The sequence below is a fragment of the Emydura macquarii genome, unplaced genomic scaffold (genome assembly GCF_026122565.2).
Source record: "Emydura macquarii macquarii isolate MOO-44397 ecotype Brisbane River unplaced genomic scaffold, CSIRO-AGI_Emac_v2 contig_2636, whole genome shotgun sequence".
Classification (NCBI taxonomy): Eukaryota; Metazoa; Chordata; order Testudines; family Chelidae; genus Emydura; species Emydura macquarii.
This window is the reverse complement of record NW_027132773.1, coordinates 39062047-39084760: the sequence shown is the minus strand read 5'-3', so window position 1 is coordinate 39084760 and position 22714 is coordinate 39062047. Positions and strand designations below refer to the sequence as shown.

The following is a 22714-nucleotide window of genomic DNA, read 5'->3' as shown; positions in this document are numbered from 1 at the left end:
CATCCAGTTGTCAATTTATTTTAACTTTTCAGCCTAACCCCCCAAAAAAGTACATATGACCATTGGAACTGCCTGCGTTTGAAAGGCTGAGAAGACTGCAGATTTCTGACATTTCTCATTGTTCCTTATTGGGATACTATTTGTGTGGTTTGGGCAGAATGCCTGTCCCAAATTCACATGCTGGGTAGAATTAGTCCTTTTGACTGTGTCATTCCCACACACTACATTTCACACCATTTACCAGGCCACCTCCTTCACTATATTCAGATCCCTTCTAAAAACTCACTTCCACCATTTCAGTGAGGGGCAAATAACCACTCAGGAATTGAACCATCCAGATATGTACATGCTGTAGCAAATAACCATGCTCATCTTATTGCCAATATATTTTTCCCTCTCCCATTCCTTGTCTGTTTATGGCCCTCACTGGTTGTGTCATGTCACATTTAAATAGTACACTTGCTTTTCTGGGTAGGAGGCTTGTATTTACTTCTTTTTTAGGTACCTAGGTACAGCTGTAGGTGCTAAGACCACAAACAATGGGATTCTCCCCAAAATTCAAACACCTGCCCTTCCCTACTATGGCTAGCACAATTCTCCAGTCAAATTATGTAGGGCCAGTTTTCCCTAGCCTTTGTAGTGAGAGAGAAGGTCAGGAAGCACTAATCCATTAATTCCCATCATTATGTGTCTTTCAACTATAGTCATTTCCATACTGTGAGACTAAATGGTCTTTTTGGTTTCTTTAAACCCTTGTGTCACCTATTTAGTGTCTTAAATCAAACATGATATTTTAAATCAGGATCTAATATTGGAACATTTATATTATATTCAATATTTAACACGTCTGTTTCCCTGAGAGGAAAGTTGTTGAGTTCCTGGCACTTAGCCCTGGCCAGTGAAATCTCATCTCTGAGGTTTTTCTGAGAAAAAAAAATAAAAATAAAAGGTTTGATTTTTTTTTTTTAAAGCAGCTCTAGGTGAGCCCGTCTGTACTCTAATGGAATAGTAGCAGGATGCCAGTCTATGTCATGCTCTTAGTGTGAACAAACAGAAGTGCAAATTTCTGGACAGTAGTTTTGTGGGAATAAGCAAACCTGAATGTGTGTGCTCTGGGCCTAGCAAGTGGTTCAGATTTTCATTCAGTATGACTTTCTCTTTTACAAAGGAAATCTAAAGTCTGGTCTAATCAGCCTCTGAATGGATGCAAGGGCAGATGCCAGAAACACAAAAGCTCTAGCCGCTGACCCTGAAATATTTTGTAAATCCTAGTGTATGTCATAACAACAACTATGTTTTATATAGTCATTTAGAGCCTGATCAAAAGACCTTAGAAGTCAATGTAGTTTTTTCCATCAATTTCAATGATTTTTGGCTTTAATGTTTCCTGCTGACTGGTTGCCATCCGTATGTTTCCAAAGTATATTATTCTCAGTAAGCCTTGAAAAGACCCCATAACAATACTGTAAGAATTCTTGTAGTAAAAGACCAAGCATTATAAAGTGGCCCATCTCATTGCAAACAGTTCCTTGGAAACAGATGTACCTTTAAATCCTTTAAGTTGTCCGTTAGGGGGGATTTCATTTCTGTAAGCTGTTTTAATTTGAATGCTTATAGGAATTATACCATATTGGCAAACCCCCTGAAATAGTCTCAGAGTATATCATACCTTGAGCATTTCTCTGGATCATAAGGGTGAACTACATGCACTTCTGACGAAGTGGGTTTCTGCCCACAAAAGCTTATGCCCAAATAAATTTGTTAGTCTTTAAGGTGCCACAGAACTCTTGTTGTTTTGCTGAAAACAAACTAACATGGCTACCCCTCTGGAACTCATCTACATGCATGTTGTCACTCATTTCTAATGTATACAGAAAGCTGTACTTTCTTAAGGTCTCCTCCATTAAATGCTATTGGCTTACATGGAACTGCACCCACTGATACTAACTCTGAATGTGGCCTTCTCCTTCCAATGCAGTCCTGTGCCAATCCCTGATGAAGAGGCAACAGGGTCAGTGGATATCGTCTCTCTAATGCAGTGTTTCTCAATTAAATTTGGCCATGGAACCCTTTTGAACTCCATAAATAATTGCGGAACCCCCCAAACTCTTAACAGTCTTAAAATGTCAAAATAAGCAAACATCAGCATTTCTCAATTAAATTACACTTACACTCGATACCCTCTGCCGAAAAATACAGAACATCTTCCCTTTTTTGACAGCGCGGAGAACAGCTGCTCTCGGAACCCTAACAGTGTTCCGCGGAACCCCAGGGTTCTGCGGAACACCAATTGAGAAACACTGCTCTAATGAATGCTCTTGCTATAGGAGTCTTTCCCAGCTGGCATGTCAGCCCCAAAAGGGGAGCCCTGGGTACAAGGAGATGTGTTGAGGGCAGCTGTATTGCATTCCAGCCATTCTTGGTTGCTGCAACCACCACTTAGGGCCATAATCAGTTGAGCTTAAGTTAAGGCAGCCCTCAGGCTGGTCTACCTTACAAATGAGGCCAGAGAGCCCCAAGCTGGCCCAGGACAGGAGAAATACAAGGTTGCATATAGCCACCTTTGTCCCCACCTTGAGTACTATTCTGAGTTCAGCTCTGATACAGGGATGAATTGGACCCTGTGACAGTCCTTGCTCAGGGTGGTTGGTAGGGGAGCATTGCCTACTGGTCAGGGTTTAGGCTCATGACATGCAGGGGGGCTGTTGGTAGGGGAGCCCAGGCCCTCCCAGTCCACCAGGCTCCTACCCAGGGCCCTTTGAGGGCTATCAGTGGTCCGACAGCTGGGGCTGCTTACGGCTGCCTTCCCTGGGCCATTTCCTATCCCCCTTCCCTCAAGGTTGCCATGTGGCTTAAGGCAGTGTGAAGGTTGTCTGCTCACCACAAGGCACCTGCTGGCAGTTGGGAGGTCGCTGTCTTTCTCTCTCAGGTGGCAACTGCCTCCTCCTGCAGTAAGGTCCACCCTCCTGGGCTAGCTCAGTCCTAGGGCTTCCCCCTGCTGGGGTAGTCCAAACAAAATAAAGAGGATTCACCAAGTCTGGAAGTCAAAGGAGAGGAGAATGCTTCCCCTCAGTGAGCATCCTTTAGGGAGAGATTCTGCCTCCTCACAGCTATTCTTTGCTAGCGCAGTAGGGTGCAGGTTTGCTCTCTTCCCTGATCTGCCTCTATATGAGCTGTTCCCCTGCCTTTTAACTCCTCCTCCAGTTGGCGCATTTGCTACAAGTGTGGTAGGGGGCTGGGCCCAGAGTAGTTCCTTAACCCCTTGTTGCCCATGGTGGGGTTTGTCTATCCCATCACAGACCTAGTTTCTCTAACACCATTTCTGTCACCTCCTGAATTCGAACCATTATGTTGATTAGCAGCAGCTCCGGTGTTACAGTGAGTTATTTTAGTGAGTCACATATTGCTCAGTCGTGTGGATAGTTACTAGCCTAATGTGGTGGTTCTTTCAGAACGTCATTACAGTTTCCTTCTTGCGCCAAGATCAATGGAACAGAAAATGGTATCAGAATATGAGTCACGCACTAATGGATAAATAATGAGTTGAAACTGTGACAGCCTCGTAATTCAGTGATTTTATCTGTGTTATTCTAAAGGATTAACAAGCAAATAAAATATAGTCAGTAAATAGATATACATTTTTTCCTATAGCTATATTGAGTGATAACTCACTGTGGCACTGTCCTGAGTGAGGAATGGTCCCCACTGTTGTGGGGAACTTCCCTGGCTTCTATACTTACCCAGTGGAATTGGATGGCAAAAAGATCTGAGTCCTTGCCCCAACTCCCTTTACCTGGATGCCTGCCTGACCTCGAGGATGCCAGTCTCCCATGCGGCAGAGTCCTTGCAACCCCGATAAGGCTGGGCCTAGAATCACTGGGGTGGTGCGGGGCTTAACTCCCAATATCGCAGTGGGTCACTCAGGACAGGGGCTAGGGTGTCCTCATTCTGGGGTATTCTCCCCTCACCGGCCAATTTCCTGACTCTCTGATCACTACATTGAGTTTAAACCAAATACAATTTATTAAACAGCAAGTGTAAGCGAATAAGGGAAAAACTGAAAAGTTAAATTCTCCAGAAACCCCGCACCCTGGGCAGGGGACACCATCAACCGTGTGTCTCTGGCACAACTGAGGCCTTCTGCCCCAGGTCCTGGCTGTGCTGTGGTGATACCATGGGTAAGACACGTGCTCTGCTGGCAGCTACATGCCCTCAAGCTAGGTGACAGGACCCTTCTCCCCAACATCAGCCCTCTCATTGCGGGTCATATATATCCTCTGAGGCCGGCCTTCAAGGCAATGCCTTCCTCTGCTCAGCTGCTTTGCCCAGGGACCCCTTTGCTCTCCATGGCTGCTCGCTGTGCTCAGCTCCAGTACTACGTGGAATGTGGCCAGCCTGCCGCTATCCCCATTTCTGGCCCTACAGCTCCCACCGTAGCTCAGACCCAGGTCCCACCAGCTCTGGGCTGCTGCTCTGCCTCCAACTCTGCTCCACCTTCTCTGGCAGCCCCAGCTCACATGGAGGACAGGCTCCCTCACTGGGCTGCCTGCCCCATCAATCGGGCTGACTTGGAGCATTGGCCCTGGGGACTATCAGGTTCAGGATCCTGATTTTTCGTTGGCCCTTTCCCTTTCTCCTGATATTGGGAGAAGGCCAACCAAAAATACCCCACTAAGTTTCAGTAAGGGGCCAACAGCTACCTCACAAGAGCATGACCTGCTCTCTGGAACAATACTGGAGAGCTGCAGTGCAGTGGCTTCAAGATCAATGTATGTGCTTCAGCCAGTTGTAATCACTTCAGTGTTCAAACTTTCAGTGCCTCTATGCATAAAATGGCTCCTGATGGGGTAGTTTTATTCATTCACTAAATAAGGGTCATCCAGTCAGCAATCTGATTTTTGCAGAGAGCAAACCATAGGCAGAGTCTGTTACTGCTAAGGGATAATGCTGTAAAATATACCAAATTCTTTTGGTATTTTTAAAAAAAGTGACGGAGGGAGGAATATGAGAGGCAAAATCATCAGGCACAGAGGAGGATTGAAAAACAGTGATTCCAGTAAAGATTTAACAGATCATAAGAGAAGCAAAGAGGTAGGATAAATAATGCTATAAAAGAGTTCGGAGGCATTTAGGATGCCAGTGACAATGATGTAGCTTCCAAAAGATGGGATTGATCATATGTGACAAAATTGGTAGAGACAGTAAATGGGATGTCAGCCTATAGTTCATAAAATGACTGAGATCAGCTGCAAGAAACCAATATACATTTTGGGCTAAATACTGCTTGCCTCACAGATATAAGAAGTTATGCAATGAACATTGGAGTATGTAGTTAAAGTCAGTAGGACTGTCCCCATCAGTAAGGCAAGCAGGATTTGACCCATTGTTGGGAAGGAAGAAAAACTTCTGAAGCTCAGAGCCATCGCAGAACAGATATTCAGTAAATCAGAACATCTGAAGAAAGTCAAGTAACTGGAGAGGATCCAATAAAGAATTATCTGAGGAAAAAAGGAGGTCTTATGGTTAAAACACAGGACTGGCGGTCAGGTAACCTGATTTCTCATTCTAACTCAACAACAGATTTTCTTTTACCTGAGTTCTTTCACCTCCATCTTGCTTTCTTTGTTCCTTATGAGTCAAGGATAAGACTACTCTGACTTCTGCTAAGGACTTGCCTAGTCTTGGCAGCACCTACAGAACTGCAAAAGTGGTACAGTATGGTAGGACCAGGTGCTGTAGGCCTATAACTGAACCGTGGAAGACAGAGGTGTAAATGGTAGAGATCTCAGCAAATCTCATTTCCATGGGACATTTGATAACTGCAATGCCAGTTGTATCTCAGCAGTGTACTTCTGAGCATATTAGAGACTGATCCTCAGTTTGAATGGGTTGTCTGTTTGTTAGCACTTGAATCAGAGGTCTGTGATGACAAAGGAGGGGAGAGATTGGGTCTCCAAATCTCAGCTAAAATCTGGTAATTTTTACTAGGAAGAGAAGCAACAGTTTAATTTTCCACACAAGGCTCTGGGCTGCATAATAAGTAATAATAATAATAATAATAATTAATAAAAACATAGCTCAAAAGTTCATGTGTATTGCCAAGTACCTAAATGAGGCCATGCAGTCACAATCCAAGCAATCATACCCTTCATGGACCAACGCATTGCACTGCAAATTAGGACTGCCCTAGGAAACTGCCATTTTGACATGAATAGGCTGGCATGGAAGATAATGTTACACTATTCTTGAATAATGCTATCTGCTCTTTCCTATTCAGGGATACCTGAGTAGGTTTAATCATGGAGTATACTGATCGCTAGTTTTCAGCGTAATATAAGGTTGAGCTCTCTTTTCCTACAGAAGAGCCTCTTATAAAGGCAACATGACTTTAATTATCAATACTGTATTGTATTATTTCATGGTTGCAGATGTGGGTTGCTGACTCTAAATAGTTGCTGCTTAAAAGATAAAGCAAATTGGGGAGCAAGCATATATGCAAACTACAGTAACAGATTTTACTTGGATTCTTCCTGGAACTCTAGCAGGCTAGAGTTTTGCTTATTTTAATATTTTTAAATTCATATGTTGTTGGACTTACCTTCTCCTTATTCCATTGCAATGTGGGTTAATGGAGAAATGGGAAAGACCAGCAGGAACAATAAATGCTGCTAACTTCAGAGCTATCCCTGCCAAGGTGTAATATCAATAGATAAGATTAGCACCTTCTAGCATTGCTGCTATAATACTGTAGTTGATAATGTGCTATTTCATTCTTGCTACACCAGTGGTCATTAGTGTCAGTGATACCAGTGTTTCATCAGTCATGTGGGAGAGAAAAAAGTCAGTAAATACACTGAGGATACAGTGCATGCAAGCTTCTTTGTGTGTTATATTAATAAAAAAAATAAGCTTAATAAGGAGCTTCCTGGAACCTGGAAAGGGCAAAAGGGCAGAATTCACTGTAGAGTCCCCTGTGGACGTTGGCGTGCAGAAATGGTTTTCCAATACAAGGCTTAGATATTACAGTGCTGGGCTCTACATATATAACTCTACTGAACCAATTTGTCACACACAAATATTTATTGAAGACACGTCTATGATTTTGAAAAGCATCTGATCTGACTGTATTGGTCTCACTTATCTGGAGCGTCATTAATTCTAACTTACCTTTCTCATCCCCTTCATCACTGTTGTACTCGATAGAAAGTTGTTTTTTTCACTATGTAATAGCTACACATGCTCTGTATGTTGAAGTGTGGGCCATCTGTTGACACACTATGCCAAATAAAATTATCTTAAAGAAAAAAGTTTTATTATCTTGGATCTTTGTTTAGAAGGAGGGAGTTGGGACTTTGTATTATAATATTTTCAATCTTACATTAAAACATTAAATTATTATACTATTTAATAATATTTTGGTTCATTTGTCAACACTCTTTCCTTTGAATAGATTTTTTTTAACAGATTGATAAGATTGAGAGTAAAATAATTGTCTTAAAAAGGTATGGTCCAGTCCATAGTGAAGGACACTGGAAGTTCCCAGTTCTGCCATTGACACATTGTGTAACTTTGGCTAAGTCAAAGTTTTCAGTTTTAGGTCCTAGAGTTAGCTCCTAATGGCCTGATTTTCAGAAGTGTTCAACACCCACATTTTCCATGAAATTGTATGGAATCAGCATAAATATGGATTTAGATGCTGTACTTTAGGTTTCCACACTTGAAAACATTTGTTCTTACTCATCCTCTCATGTTTGCCACTTGTAAAATACCTATATACCTCAGAGGTGTTATGAAGCTTCCTCAGTTAATGTCTGTAAAGCACTTCGAGATTCCCGAAGGAAAGACACTACTGAAGCACAACGTACTAAATATTAAAAAATATACAGTGCTCATGTGTGTGCTATTGTTAGAATCTGAGTAAGCAAACCAAATCCCAAATAATTTCTTTTAGGACCCAAATGGCCTGAAAAATTTAACATCAAACTTGTTATCAACTTTACTTTATTGAAGCATGGATCTTTAGCTTGGTTCACCATATAGTGAAACATTTTATATATGATAATAGACAGCTTAGGGCTATAGGGCCATTATAATGTTGCTGGTGTAGGTACAACTTTATCAGAAGATACAAACATGACCCGCAATAGAAACAAACACCAAATAGAACACGATGAAACGTTCACTTTACAAATCACTCCATTACTACGGACATCAAATGGCAGTTATTGTAAGTAAATCAGCCACAGAGAACTGTTTTACCTTTAGATAAGGAAATGGGAACGTCTTTTTGGGGTTTTATCCACAGCTGCTTAGTAAAAAAGTTTAAATGTCAAGCATTCTTCTTATCCACAAAACAATGCTAACCAACAGACATATCAAAGAGTAAGACTGAAGGAGCTCAATGTCTTTACAACTACTTTTGCAATTATCGTCTTGAGTAGGTATTGCAATTTGCTTTATACATGTTATCAGAGTGTAAATAGCCCAAAAAATCAGCAGCAAAATATTACAACAACATAACAAGTAAATACAGTGCCAATGTGTCATGTTGTAGAAGAGAATACGAAGAAGACAATGATAACTTAATCATATAAAATATGATACAGAGCTGAAATACAAGTGCATTTAAATAGCTATGTGACAAAGAATGTTAAATACTGTTCTTAATATGTAATTTTTTAAACATAAAATCTGAAAAGTCTTTGTGCTTAAACTTGTTTCCTGTTAAACAGATTAGTTGCCTACTTCCCATACTGCCACTGTAACTGATATTACAACAGATCACAATTTTCACAGACACATCAACATTAAAACATTTACCTATGAGAAAATAAGTCACTTCTCATTAGTTCACAGTGCGAAAAAGTGGTGTACACTCTGTCTTGAGAAAGGCTTTCAGTTATTTACCAAGCCAATTGCAGAAAAGTCCTGATACCAGATGCAGTGCTAAGATTTAAAGAATGGAAAGCAACACATCACATGTTGGGAGGAAAATATAAATTTCTCGTTTCTTCATGGGTATCGTCTAAGTGACCTTCGTCTTCTGTTGTAGAAATGCCTGAGCCCATGTTGCCGTGAAAAATTCATCATGTAATTTTGTTTGCGAGTGCTGTTAAAATCAAAGGGTAGAGAGGAAAAAAAGAATGTCAATATCTTTGCATCCATTTTGAAAATAGCTTCTGAGACCTAAGATATGGGAGCAGATTCTCCACCCGCTTGTGCCTTGCCCAGTCTTTTCTACCCCTTCAAAGTAATGTAAAATATTACCATTTGGATCTGATAACATTTTAGCACAATGACAATGACTGTAGAAGGTGCAAGGCAGTGGAGACTTGGGCCCACTTTGTTTTTCCTTACAATTCAGTATTTCAGAACTAGAGCAAGGAGTTTAAATTAATTACCATTGAGGGGGAGTTAAGGCCAAATTCACTCAAGCTGTATGCACTCTATCCCTTCCCAATATATGGCATTTCTCCAAACCTGATATATACTCCAAAAATCATTGTCTCTCTCATTCACAGATTCCTAAATGGGAGATATGCTGTTAACTACCTTCCTCTTGAGTGTAGAAGAAAAATACTGCTCCACCTCCCTAACTTCTGGATTTGCTCTTGTGACAATCTGGGGAATCAGTTTGGGGAATTCTGGCTGATGTTACTATAAAGATTTCTGTATCATTAAATACCTTTATATGTATGTGGATTTCACCCCTTCTGACAAGGACTGTGTCACATCCCTCCCTCACCAGGTACAATGGGCGGGGAGGGAGTCATTAGATCTCAACAACCATCTATTCAAGCAGAAGTGCCATGGGACAATGGTTTAACTCAAGCCTAGAAGAATTAATTTTATCCTACTTCTTTGCATGGGGCTGGTGAAGGGGAGGGAGTGGAAAATCCTCAGGCAGAATAAAGGGACAGAGATGACAAAGCAGGGTTTTGAAAAGGGCTCACAGGTGAGAACCACATAAAAAGTTTTGGGCAGGCAAAGGGGACAGCTGTATTTTCATAGCAGGTAGGGCTCAGTTTATCTACAAGACCAACCAAGGACAAAGCAAACTGACCTAGGGAGGGAGAGAGAGGAGCTCCATGGTTGAGAAGACAATCCATGTGGGCAGAAGAAAGACCCTGGGCACCCCCAGAGGATTCTAACCCCAACCCAAAGAATGCTCTGGAGTGGTGTGGAAACTGAGGCAGGGAAATGCATGTAGGGTTTATTATTTTTTATCTTGGTATTTCTAGTGCTATTTAAAAAAGAGGAATGGTGTTTTAGAACTGTGTGCAAAGTACATGTGTGTGAGAGAGACACAGAGAGAGAGAGAGAGAGAGAGAGACCTATCATGTGCCCTTGAAGAGTTAACCTGTGATCCCAGAGTGCATACCCAGCTGGAGTGCTGGGAGAGGGTATGTTTAAGCTATGGGAGAGTAAGGGGTTAGCACTAGTCCCAGAGCTAGGCAGTTGGACTACGGGTCTAAGTTCTCAGAAGCAGGAGCTAAATAGAAGATCTGCACCCCGAGAGTGTGCCTAGGGACCTCAAACCAGGGGTAGTGCCTGAACTCTTCAGATTTTAGAGGCTTAAAGCACATGGGATCCACAAGTGGGATCTCCTACAGTGGTCTGGTGAGTAACCACTTCCTTTTTAGAGTAAAATAAAAATACTGCTCCACCTCCAAAACATTAAAATTTGCTGTACAACAAACCCTGGAACTAAGAGATTTTGGCGAGTGAGATTTTCTTAACCCTCCCCCCCAAAAAAAGAAAAACCTTTAAAAAAGGATCAAAGAAACACACTGAATAGAGTGACCAGATTTTAAATGATAACTTTCCCATTTCCAAGTTGGGCACTTTCTTTAAAGATGGTAAGGTTAAATAAAATGAAACAAAACAAAGGGAAATCCTGGGGCACATGGGAAACAAATGGAAAATCATGGAAACTAACTCTTTTGTAACCACCATGAAAAGTAAATTATTTCCTTACTGGCTGGATAGAATTGGGGTATTTGGGGATCTAATATACATTACAACTGAATAGGTGGAGACTGTTGTATATAATCACTAGAGACTAGCACCAGCATCTAGACTTCAACTTCCTTTAAGGGAGGGGGGCATGGCAGTTGCTATTTTTGGCCCTTTGCCTACACCAGCCCTAGCATATGGAACAGCCAGAGGGTGGTGCAAAAATTTTGATGCGTATTATGTATAAACTTCCATAAAAAGGCTGAGCTGTATTTAAATATAAACATAGTTAAAATGATCTACATTGAAACAGGTTTAATACAAACAAACAGCTAATATTGGCTGAAGAAGCCTTTTTCCTTATGCTCAAACCCTCACCTAGGTTGGGTGTCAGGTGTGGCCACTTTCAGAGCTACCAGTCTGGAAACAACGGGGAAAAAAAAAGGTCTCTCCAGTGTTTCCTGCTGAAAGGCTGGTTTACGAACAGTGTACCTTTTAGTATCTTCATTTGGGCAAAAGTTATAAGACCAAGCCAATATATACCTGCTGTGGCTCCACTGATTTAATACAGTTGCACCAGAGACAGATTTGTCTCTCTTTGTTTCTCATGGTAGCTGAATTTCTAACTGCTGGGAATGCCACACACTCTGGAGGAGAAACTTATAACTTTCAGGAGGATTCAATATAGTTCTGCTCCTAAATGCAAACTTGTACATAACCCTGAAGAGACACTTTTGAGGCTACATGGCAATTCTAAGCTCCACCATCTATGCTGGTGGAGTGGAACTCTGAACAGTTACAAAGATCACATTTGGTTTAATTTTGTTTGCTTGTAATTCTTGTTAGCATCATTGGTGTAATACAAGTCTCATTTAAAGCTACAAGCAAAATCCATTCAGAGTTATCAGAATGGAAAAATACATATAGCACTGATTATGAATATTTGACATTACTATAGCACCTTTCATGCCTATTGATCACAAACCACTTCTCCATCCATATACACACAACATTGCTTTAAAGCAACCAGTTCTGGGAGACAGCATGGCAACCACTGTGGCACCACACTGGGAAGAGAGGGGACAGATACTTTGGTCAGAACACTGGAGGGCAACCCCTACTTTTAAAAATGAAGAGAAGGTATCATGGGGAATTTAATGTCCATACACTGCAGCAAGGGCCTCATTTTTAAAGTCTCATCTGAGTGCTCCCACACAAGAAACTGCACAGAATGAATTAATCTCGGAATAATAAAGGGCAGTGTTGACCCTGTCAGACTTTGATGCTGTTGTTCTAGGAAGTCCAAGTATTAAAGTCCTGATGCTTAAGGGCACTGCACTATTCCTCCTGGACACTATTTGCCAAAAAAAAAAAAAAAAAAAAATTCTCTCTAAGCTACCCTGACAACAATGTCAGGCCAACATCCACAATCAGACCTTGTGTGCTGTGCAATAGTGTGTCCACAGCAATACCACCGGTTTCCAGCATGACAAAACTCAATGATTCAGCAGAACAACCGCTACCCACCACAGGATGAACTGTTATAGGACCTGATCCTATCTTCTCTGGTTTCAATGGATGCAGGATCAGGCCTTTAAAGATCAAGACTAAAGGTCAGATTCACCCTTGTGGATGCAAGGGGGTGCAATTTTCAGCCCTATGCACCCAGGAATGGAACACTGCACCAGAGAGAGGGAGATTCAATCCAAGGAATGCCACCATAATTCCCTTGGGTGATTCCATGGGAAGACAGTAATAAGTTCTAGTGGAGTCCGTGCAGCTTCTGGTTGGTTTGGCTCTGTCCTTCCAGGGCTGACCTGCCTGCTTCAGAGATTGTGGAAGTTGGTTTTGATCCCCCAGTGATGAGAAGGATGCAGGCAGCTTGGCCTATTCACTTCTGCTCCAGGTGGACTTATTGTTGCTGGATGCCCACAACCCAGGGAGTGCATCAAATTCTAAGTTTTGTTATAATGGTGATGTATGAAATAAAAAGTTGGCAGCAGGTGTCACAGACAATTAACTCTCTTTGGGGAGGCAGGGCAGGATGGTGAGTTTTCATTGTGAATGAAAAGTAAATGCTCAGCTTGCAATCAATTATCCTCTCCCTTCTGAGTGCATAAGCTTATTTTTTTTAGTGAATATGGTCCCTAAGGAAAAAGATTAAATACATATTTCTCAAAATAAGGATGAACATCAATAGGCAAGAACAGCTTTTACTGTTGTATAAAGAAACCCCCAGTATAAAATTGACTTCAAAATTATCTCCTTTCCAACAACTGAGAACTTTATTTGCAAGACTAGGCTAAAATCATTTGCGCGAAAACCCTGGGTAGAAAAAACAATTCCAAGCTGTTTCCCACCTAGTTTTTCAAGCCAATCAGCATCTGGTGGGAATGGATACAATACAAATTCTTGCATTGTTACAGTAGCCATTATGCCAGAGCACTTTCATTTAAAAGGTGGGTTTTGTTTAACATCTGAGCTTGATTTCACCTGGCTTTTCCCAGAAAGGGAAGTTCTGTACTACAATGATTTATTATAGTTTTGTGTGAGACTGACAGTGATTGGCAAAGCTAATGTTTCCTGTGCACCTTTGTTTTCCTGCCACCTTATAATCTAAGGCAAATCAAATATGTTTTTAAAAAGAACAAATAGCTCAAATGTTCTTTAACAATTCTTATTACACCATCATTTCTGTCTAACATTGCTTACCGCCCTAAATGTAATGACACTAACAAGACTAAAGCAATAATAATTATGCAGCAGACATTTTAAGGAAATAAATAAACAAATTTAGACAAGGTTACCACGTAAATTATAGGCCAAAGGCAGCTGCTTAATCTCTGTTTAAATTCTGTCTGTTAGTGGTATTTTTCAATGTATATGTTTTACAATGTAAATGTATATGTTGTATGCACCAAAGAGAGAGTTCACGTATTTTACTACATTAAATCAAACTGTGCAGTACAAGAACAAAAAAAAGAAGGGTCTGAAAACAAAACCATATCTAACCAAAAACCAACAACAATAATTAAGCTAATGCTCAGTCCTTCAGTTGTGCTGACAGGGCCCAATCTCACTCTCACTAAAGTCTGTGGTAGTCTTTCCACTGGCTTTGGTAGGAGTTCGTTAGGGCTTTAAGGTCTGATTCAATGCCCAATGATGTCAATGGAAAATTTTTCATCACCTTCATTGAAGTTGGATCTAACCTTTAGTGTAGCATATAAGAGTATATTCTGCTATCTACGGACTGGGGTGGAGGTATATACATATATTTCTAATAATTATAATGGAAGCTAATGTCATACACTGATAAGAGAACAAAATTCAATAGTACTTTACAAGATCACCTTAATAGCTACATCATAAATTCATTGCAGAAAAGGTAATTCTGCATTTCTTTGATTTAGTGTCTGTAAAGAAGACCTTTAATATTGTTTTTAGACAGCAATACTAAACTTTATTTCTATTTTTGGTATAAATAGATAAAAGGATTTGTCATTAAGACTGTATGAAAATGCTTTTGCTATCTATATTGTAATAGCATCCAAAATGTGGTAGGCACAGTAAAAATCTATAGGCAGAAACAATCCCTACCTCAAATACTATGGGACCTGAATGGAACTGTATAGATTGCAGAGGGAACTTTGATACCATTACAATTTCAGTGAAGGGGCACAATAGACTTTTCAAGGCTCGTCAGCATGCATTGAGCCTTTGGTGCACTTACCAGATAATTGGATGAAAGGTATAGATGAAAAAAAATCTCCTAAAGACTAGTTATCTGTGGATCATTTGTCAGAATGAACAGTAATAAAACCTATGAAGCAATTAATGCACAATCTAATCTGTCGCCTTTCAAGGACAATCTGCTTGTATTTGAAAGATGGGGTCTGATATTGCTCCAGTTTACTATATTAAATTCTGAGTAACTCCACTGAAGTAACTGGAGTTATACCAGTGTGAATGAAAGCAGATCAGGTGGGTATAGTATAATGAAAAGTCATGTTGGGCATGCTCGGTAGCATGAACAATAAAGCAATTCATGAGGAGTTATTCTGTATGTGTTTTTTAAGCTTCAGTATTTTAACATGATATTTTTAAATACAAATTTCTTAAGATACATTTTTTGGACTACTCTCCTGCATTTTTTGTTTTTGTTTTTTTGTTTTAAATAAAATATGGCCAAGTGAATAAGAAAAATCTGGTAAATAATATATACCTAATCTAAGACCTTTAATTATTTTTACTTGTCATTCATATTTTTAATTGACATGGCACACCAGAAACAAAAGCTTCTGGGTGCCAAACCAAACTTTAACCGAAATCAAGCCTTTGCAAAAATTGAAGGCAACATGATCTGATAAATAAATGTATCAATGTTTGGCATGGTGTGAATTTTGTGCCTGAATTAAAGAGGGTGGATAATAAGAATGGTGACAGACTTCATATGAAATCCTGACCACTCTGAAGTCAATGGCAAAACTCCCATTGCCTTCAATAAGATCAATATTAAAACTTATGTCTCTTGCTATGATGGTGATTAGAAATGTCTAGCTGTTTAACTATGGCAGTGCAAAGTGATGCTGTTATAATAAACAAAAAACCCATCCAAAATAAATACTTATTGCTGTTCTTAATTATATGGGCATGCATCACTGCGTATATTTATTGTACATATTTATGGACACATAGTCTGTAAGTAGATGATTTTGGCCTTAGTTCTGTAGTTCTTATTTACTGAAAACAGTGGGAATTTTACCTTAGGTCTAAAGACCAAATCCTGCAAGGTGTTGAGCACCCTCAGTTCCCACCTGCTTCAAAGATTATTGGGAACACTCAGAAACTCTCGGGTAGGACTCAGCAGCTACCATGATCAGGGCTCTCAAACTTTAGTTACAACTCCCCTTGTCTTAATTGAAAGTTTGTTTGGGTGAGGTGCTGAACATATCCTGCAAACTTTAACTCCTAATGGCCCTCAGAACCAGCAGAATCAGTCTGGGAGGAACAGCTGCAAGGTTTGGTTCTTTATGAGACAGCAATGCATGCTCACTTCTTTGAGAGTACAAATGAGGCCTCTCCCTTTTCCACAATATCATCCCTGACAAAATACAAGGTTAGAGTTTTTTAAAGTACCATAGCTGTATTAACAATACATATTTGGTATTAATTCAGGGAAATTACTTACCTTACTCTAGTGTAAAACCAGTGACAGCAAATAATGAAATACAACACAAATTAGAAAATGCCTTTCAATGCATGCAGCACTGTGATTAGTCATAAAAGCCTGATGAGGTTTAGAGGCAATATAGGACTTTTCATCTCTTTTGAAAATAAAAATTGAACAAATTATTTTCTGATTTTTTAAATCAACATTTATATTTTTATTTTCTATAAAATTCATCATGCAATATTTTTTAGAAACATAACAAAAGACAGTCTTAAAAGCACAGTCTGTACCATACTAAATTTGGCATAAATCTTGTGACTATTAAGATAATGCCCTAACGTTTTAACTGTTCCTTTTCTTTATTAGAAATATTTTTAATAATCTTTAGTGAAATATGTTTCAAAGCATTGCCTTCTACTAAAGAAATGAAGCAAATGAAAATGTTTTTTCATATGAATATGTTTTGTTACGGCTTAGAAGATATAATTTGTATTTGAATATTGCAAAAAAGTATAAAAGTATAAAAGTTCTTTGCAATAAATGCAACACAAAATCCTCAACAAATCATTTGTGCCACAAATGGAAGATTATCTCGCTAATGAATAGCATGAAGTGATGTTTATTATTGCAAAATTAACCACAAAAAATAAAAAGAATTTTGAGGCCATATCCTACATTTCTTGGACAATTAAAATTCCCAAAGATGTCACTGGGAGTTTTGGGTACATAAAGAATACAAGAATAGACCCTTAGTTTGCAGTTTATTCCCCTTCAGTTCCGAATGCATTCGATCAGAGCTCACTATTTCTTTATAGGTTAATAAGGGCCCACCCTGTTCACAAAGAAATGGCTTTTCAAGAAGCACATGCAAAAAAGGTGTGTGGTTTTATTGTGCAGCAGACAAGCTGTGAATTATATGAAGAGAAAAACTGAAGTGCAAATGCAATGCAGAGGTGGATGCAGGCAGTTCTTAGAGTAGAAATACTTGGGCGTAGAATAAGCATTCTTTTGTAGGAATGGAAGGTGGAAGGGGGGGGATGTTTTTTTTATCCTAAGAAGGGCCACATTCATTGATCACGTGATTCATTGATCTGCCCAAAACTTTATTCAAAAGTGCAGAGAGCAAGTATGTCGAATTACAAATGAATCAAAAGAAAACTTGATTTAAATGGAAAGGACAACTTGATAGCCATTTTACCCTCACCTTATAGGTCCACCACTATTAAAATAGTTTGACAAATGATTAGCTGGCAAGAACAATTCAATGTATACTATATTCAAAATAGCTTCTATATTCACTCTGAGCACTTTTCAGCTGCATTACAGGATTAGCAATACTTCTGTTGTATTAATGAATGATTCAATGAAGTATTACAGATAGGACCTTGTTTCCAGCGTTCCTTATTGCACACACAGGTTTTGCATATGCAAATTAACTGCAGGTCTGAATACTGGCATGTTTATTTGTGCAATATATCTTGGGAGCAAAAAAATTGCCTCCACAAAAGGGGAGGCTAGGCTTCTAAAAATGTAGCCCATAAATTGTCTGCTAGTCACAGTATAGTGTTCTCAGGATCAGGAGTCAATCAGAATGAATAATATATGATAATCCTATTCATTATAACTCAGCTATAAACTAGGTTCTGGACTATAAATTGGCATGGAGACTCAAGGAAAAGTTAATTTTAAATTTTTGGAGGGTTAAGAAGAGCCAAAAGCATCAACATAGAAATTTTAAGGTCACATAAGTGTAAAAATATTAATAAGTGTAACTCTGGAAACTGCCTTATTTCTAAGGGATTAGGTGGAGACTGATTAGGTGGGGGATTAAAGGGTACTGTAGGAGGGAGGAGGGAATATCTGTAGTTGCTGGAAAGCAGAATCAGACCACCAGTCTTCCTTGCAGTGAGTCACTACTGACCACAACTTCCCTGCAGGGTGTGTCTGCTCCCAGCCTGCCCTCCCCCTATGTTCTCTCACTCCTCCTGAAGCTGGGAAGCTACAGGAGACAGGGAGTGCATACTAGCAGGCAGCAGCAGATGCTGGGGGTAAGTGAAAGTTGGCATGGAACCTACAGTCACTCAGTGCATGCAGACCAACTGGCAGTGATTAGAGGTGGGCTGGGAGGATCTGGCTGTCTGCTTGTTCAGGGAGGAAAAATGGTAAAAGTAAGGGGGAGTTAGAGAGAGGAGGGCATGGGGAGTTGTAGTAAGAAGGGGGCATCTCACTTCAGAATGCTGAGGAGAAATGTAGAGACAAGGTGGTTGAGGTAATATCTTTTATTGGACCAACTTCTGTTGGCAAGAGAGACAAGCTGACCTGAAGAACCCGAAGAAGAGCTCTGCGTGGCTGAAAAGCTTGTCTCTCTCACCAACAGAAGTTGGTCTAATAACAGATATTACCTCACTCACCTTGTCTCTCTGGTATCCTGCAACCAACATGGCTACAACTGCACTGCATACGACAAGAGGAGAAGTATAGTCATCCGTAGCAGCATAAGGTTTCAGATGCTTATTAAGATACTTTTATAGCTTTAAAACAGTTTGAATTTAACAATTTAAGAGCCAGATACTCAGGTCTCGCTGAGCCACATCCAGTGCAGAACATGGGGCAGGAGTCAGAGGTTGCCTGATACTTTCTTTGTATTCCTCTAGTCCTGTGGAAAGAGAGGTGCTGTTTCTGTCCCTGCCATCAAGTAGAGCAGACTCACAACTGTTCTAACCCATGCTGGCTACAATGCCCCTCCTATGGCCATTCAACTAGCACAGGATTGCCAGAGTTCAAGGGGCTCTGGCCATGCCTCTCAAATCTCCAATATGCCTCCTATGCTGGACCAGGAATATGGTGCACGCTGCTTAAATAACCTGCTCTACACCAGCGAGGGATTACCCTATGCAAGAGGAATCCCCACCTGCTTCTGGGTAGCTTTCCAGCCCCTTTGTGTGACAGCAGAACATAGGGGTTGGACTAAGCGGTGAAGAGCTGATCCTAAATTTGCAGCCCTCAACACCCTGCTGGAAGAAAAGGAATACAAAGTATGATCGTACTATGGTTTAATAATATGGCTGGAATAGTAAGGTTTACAATCAGATTGTGTGTATGGTGTTTATACCATCTCCACCTGGGATGTTTGAGATATACACAAGAACCCCTCAATACACATTGACAACATGGATAACTAGATTTTTCAAATGAAAAACCAGGACATCTGTCACAGCGGGTGGAGCAAAGAAGGATGGAGGGGATGATTTTGGTGGGGGGTAGGTTGGTATACACAGGACAGGGAGAGAGAAGAGTGTGCCCACTCCTTGCTCTGTATCCCAGCCATGCAATGCCTCTCCCTCTCCTTCACCACACTGTGGCTCTAGCTCTGTGTATTGAGGAGAGGTAGTTTGAGGACCTGGGCAAGAGGGACTCCTTGGGAGGCCTCCTTGGGGGCAGTACAAGATGTCAGCATATGAGAGGCCTGGTGAGGTGCACTCAACTGGCCTGTGAACACTGTCATCAGCTCAGCTAACTGGTGTCTCCCTCAGGTGGCCAATCTGCAGGGGTTACAAAAATGGGATCATCAGACAGGCCCTGAAAACAGGGACATTCCTGGTTTTCTGAGACACATAGTCACCCTACATATGAATCATTAGTTATTTGGTGACTCTTCAGGAAACACTAGTGCAAGAGGACTGGGTGAATCCATTGTGGAGATAGAGATTTTGCTCCTTTGCAGAGTAAGCAGGGATTCTGTGTCCATAATCCGTGGATCAATCCAGGATCCAACTCTGCCACTCCTTGTTGTTTCCTGGCAGCTAAGCTCCAATGGCGGCCCCCGCATGGAGTGTATTTGAGTGCAGAATTTAGTTTGTAAGGCCAATTTGAGAGATGACAAGATGGTGGTATAAATGACAAATTGAGAAGATGGAAAGGCAGGACTGTAGCAGGACAAGCAGCCAACAGAGAGGTGGAAGAAGGTTTAGGGTAAAGCAGCTCCTCCATTACTTTTAATTAAAATATTTTATTTAACCCTTTTCAGGAATAAAATAAAATACAGCACAAAATCCCATTTGTTGGTTGGTACAGCGCTGCCCCTCCACCTCCTTGGCATATGCTACAGTTAATGCTTACACTGACAAAGAACTTATACCATCATGTTCTAGGGCTTTTAATTTGATTCATTATGTCAACTCTCCTATACTTCCAGGACCCATTTTCTTCCTTATCCTCTCTCTTTTTCTCTGTTATTGAAAATCCCAAGGAAACTCAGATATTCCAAAATATTTATGTCTAGAATATCAAGGAGAATTAAGACAAAGATAAACTGTATCCATAATATAAATTGTGATGCTTAATGTTGCAACACAAATGCATGTAAGGCCATCCAGTGGTAATAGTAATAATGGTAATAATTAATGCTTATACTTATATAAAGCTTTTCATCTATACTTCTTGAAGCACTTTACAAAAGTGGTTATGTATCATTATCCTAATTTTAGAAATGGGGAACTGAGATGCAGAGGGAAAGTGACCAGCCCAAGATTACACAATGAGGTACCAGCAGAGCTATGAAGAGAACCCAGGTCTCCCTCCACCTACTCCTGTATCTTGCTCCTGTATCTTGCCTCCCCTTGGCAATGCCTGAGCAAGAGTTGGGGTTTTGAGTGTTCTGAGTTTGTGCTATAGCTGAATGCTATTTAAAAGAAATGTTTATTATCTAATATGGAGAATATTCAGATTAACTACAGGTTCCAACCAGTGCAGTTACAGGGAGATACAAAGGGGTCAGAGATAATTAACCACTAATTAGTACCTGCCATATATGCTATTGTGCATAGTTCAATTCCTGAGAGCAGTGTATCTTACAGTATTGTGATTAGCAGGGTTTTTGATTCTACATCTCGCCTTTTAGTAACATGCCGCTAATAACCAAAACAGGGAACAAAGGTTGTTCTCTCTATTCCGGTTTTGCCCAAAACTCGGAGAGAGCCCTCAATAAGTCCTCAACAGGAGCAATGGAGGATGAAGAGGGAGGAGGCATGGTCTGCATTTCTAGTTCCTCTTCTGGACAAAGCAGATATTCTATTTCTATAGTATATTTTCTATTGCTTTTTCCAGTCTAGTTTTAAAGTACCTCAAATGATGGGGCTTCCACTATTTCCCTTGGGTGGCTCTCTTGCAGCATGATAATTGCACTGTCATAGAGGTTCTCCTAGTATTCAGCCTAAATTTTCCTTTTCCAAATTTCATTTTTCCTAATCAATGTTCAGTATAATCAACGTTCAAATTGCGCTAATTTTTTTCAACTGATTTTCTACTTTTTTTCAACTTAAAAAAAAATACTTTAAAGCAGAGAGAAGTGGGAATGTTGCATAAGCATCTGTACCCTTTTCCAGTTCAAATACTGCCCTAAATAATTAGTCTTCTCTTGGGTGCTTACATCTATAGTTATTGAGAGATGCATATCATAAAGCTGTAAATTAACCAAGAATCATGTCCATCTCTCTGTTCCTTCAAATTTAAGGTTAATGTTATGAAGGCTGAGCCCAGCAGGGTGTGTAAAAGCAGCAGAGCGCATACAGCTACTTAGTGTTGGGACCAGTTTGGTCTTTGGTTTGGGGTTGAGATGAATGCCATGCAAGCTGGTACTTCTCAGTGGTAAGTTGAACAGGGCTAACTAGAGCTCAAGTAATCCAATTTGTTACTGTTACAAAACAATACTTGCAGTGCCTCTATTAGTTCGAATTTAAAGACAGAAACCTCATTCTTATAATTACTAAATCTGGGTGTTATCCACATCTAATTTCTACGTTGTTTTTTTTTTTTTTTTAGTTTTTCAATAAAAATGAACATTTGAACCTATCGATTGGGAAGATACGCCTCTCTCTGCCAAACACTATCAGCGATGAGTTCCAGCCAGTCAAGGCATTAGCATTTCAGCTCTACTGGAACTAAATTCTTAAAGAAAAAGCAGATCATCTCTTTGTGATGTAATACGGTAAAAATGGGTTAATTGAGAGCGAGACCCATTTTATTAATGGGGAAATTAATATGGTGAAGACACTTTACTTGGTAAAATCTTGACGGGGGATGAATATAGAGCTCGGATCATAGGAACCTGATATAGTGAACCCTGTTTCTGAACAGTATCCTTCTTACTAAAAAAAGGAAATGAATATGACATTAGTTGCTAATGCAATTTTTCAGAGCCTGATTCAACAACATTACTGTGTACAAAGAGCAACACAATAGATTATTCTGAATCTTTGAAAGCATGTAAATCAACATAGTTGCTGAACACACACATCCTTTCAGATGTCACATCATAAAATATTTCAAAGACACTGATGATTTATATGAGTACCCCAATATTTAAAGATGTTAAAAGCCCACACATTCCCTCCTGCATTTCTCCATGATGCACAGTATGCTCCCCTGGTCTGTTACTTTATTTCAGGGTTGTCTTAAATGCTGACCTTTGCAGTCAGTGGCGAACATAAGCAAAAATGATTTCAGAGAACAGTTCTTACTGAGTTTAACATTCATGCTATGCTGAAGGAATTTAAATGCTTTTTGGGATGGAGATGATATGAAGTGAAT

General features: G+C 40.1%; 1 protein-coding gene across 1 annotated transcript in view; it reads right to left on the bottom strand.

Annotated features, from left to right (window-relative positions):
* Positions 1-7990: 7990 nt before the first annotated feature.
* RELN (reelin) overlaps positions 7991-22714 on the bottom strand; it is a 434942-nt gene continuing 420218 nt past the window's right edge. Inside the window, exon 64 of the mRNA XM_067564502.1 lies at positions 7991-9109. Coding sequence (XP_067420603.1) covers positions 9013-9109 — 97 coding nt within the window. The 3' untranslated portion in view covers positions 7991-9012. The remainder of the gene's footprint in view (positions 9110-22714) is intronic.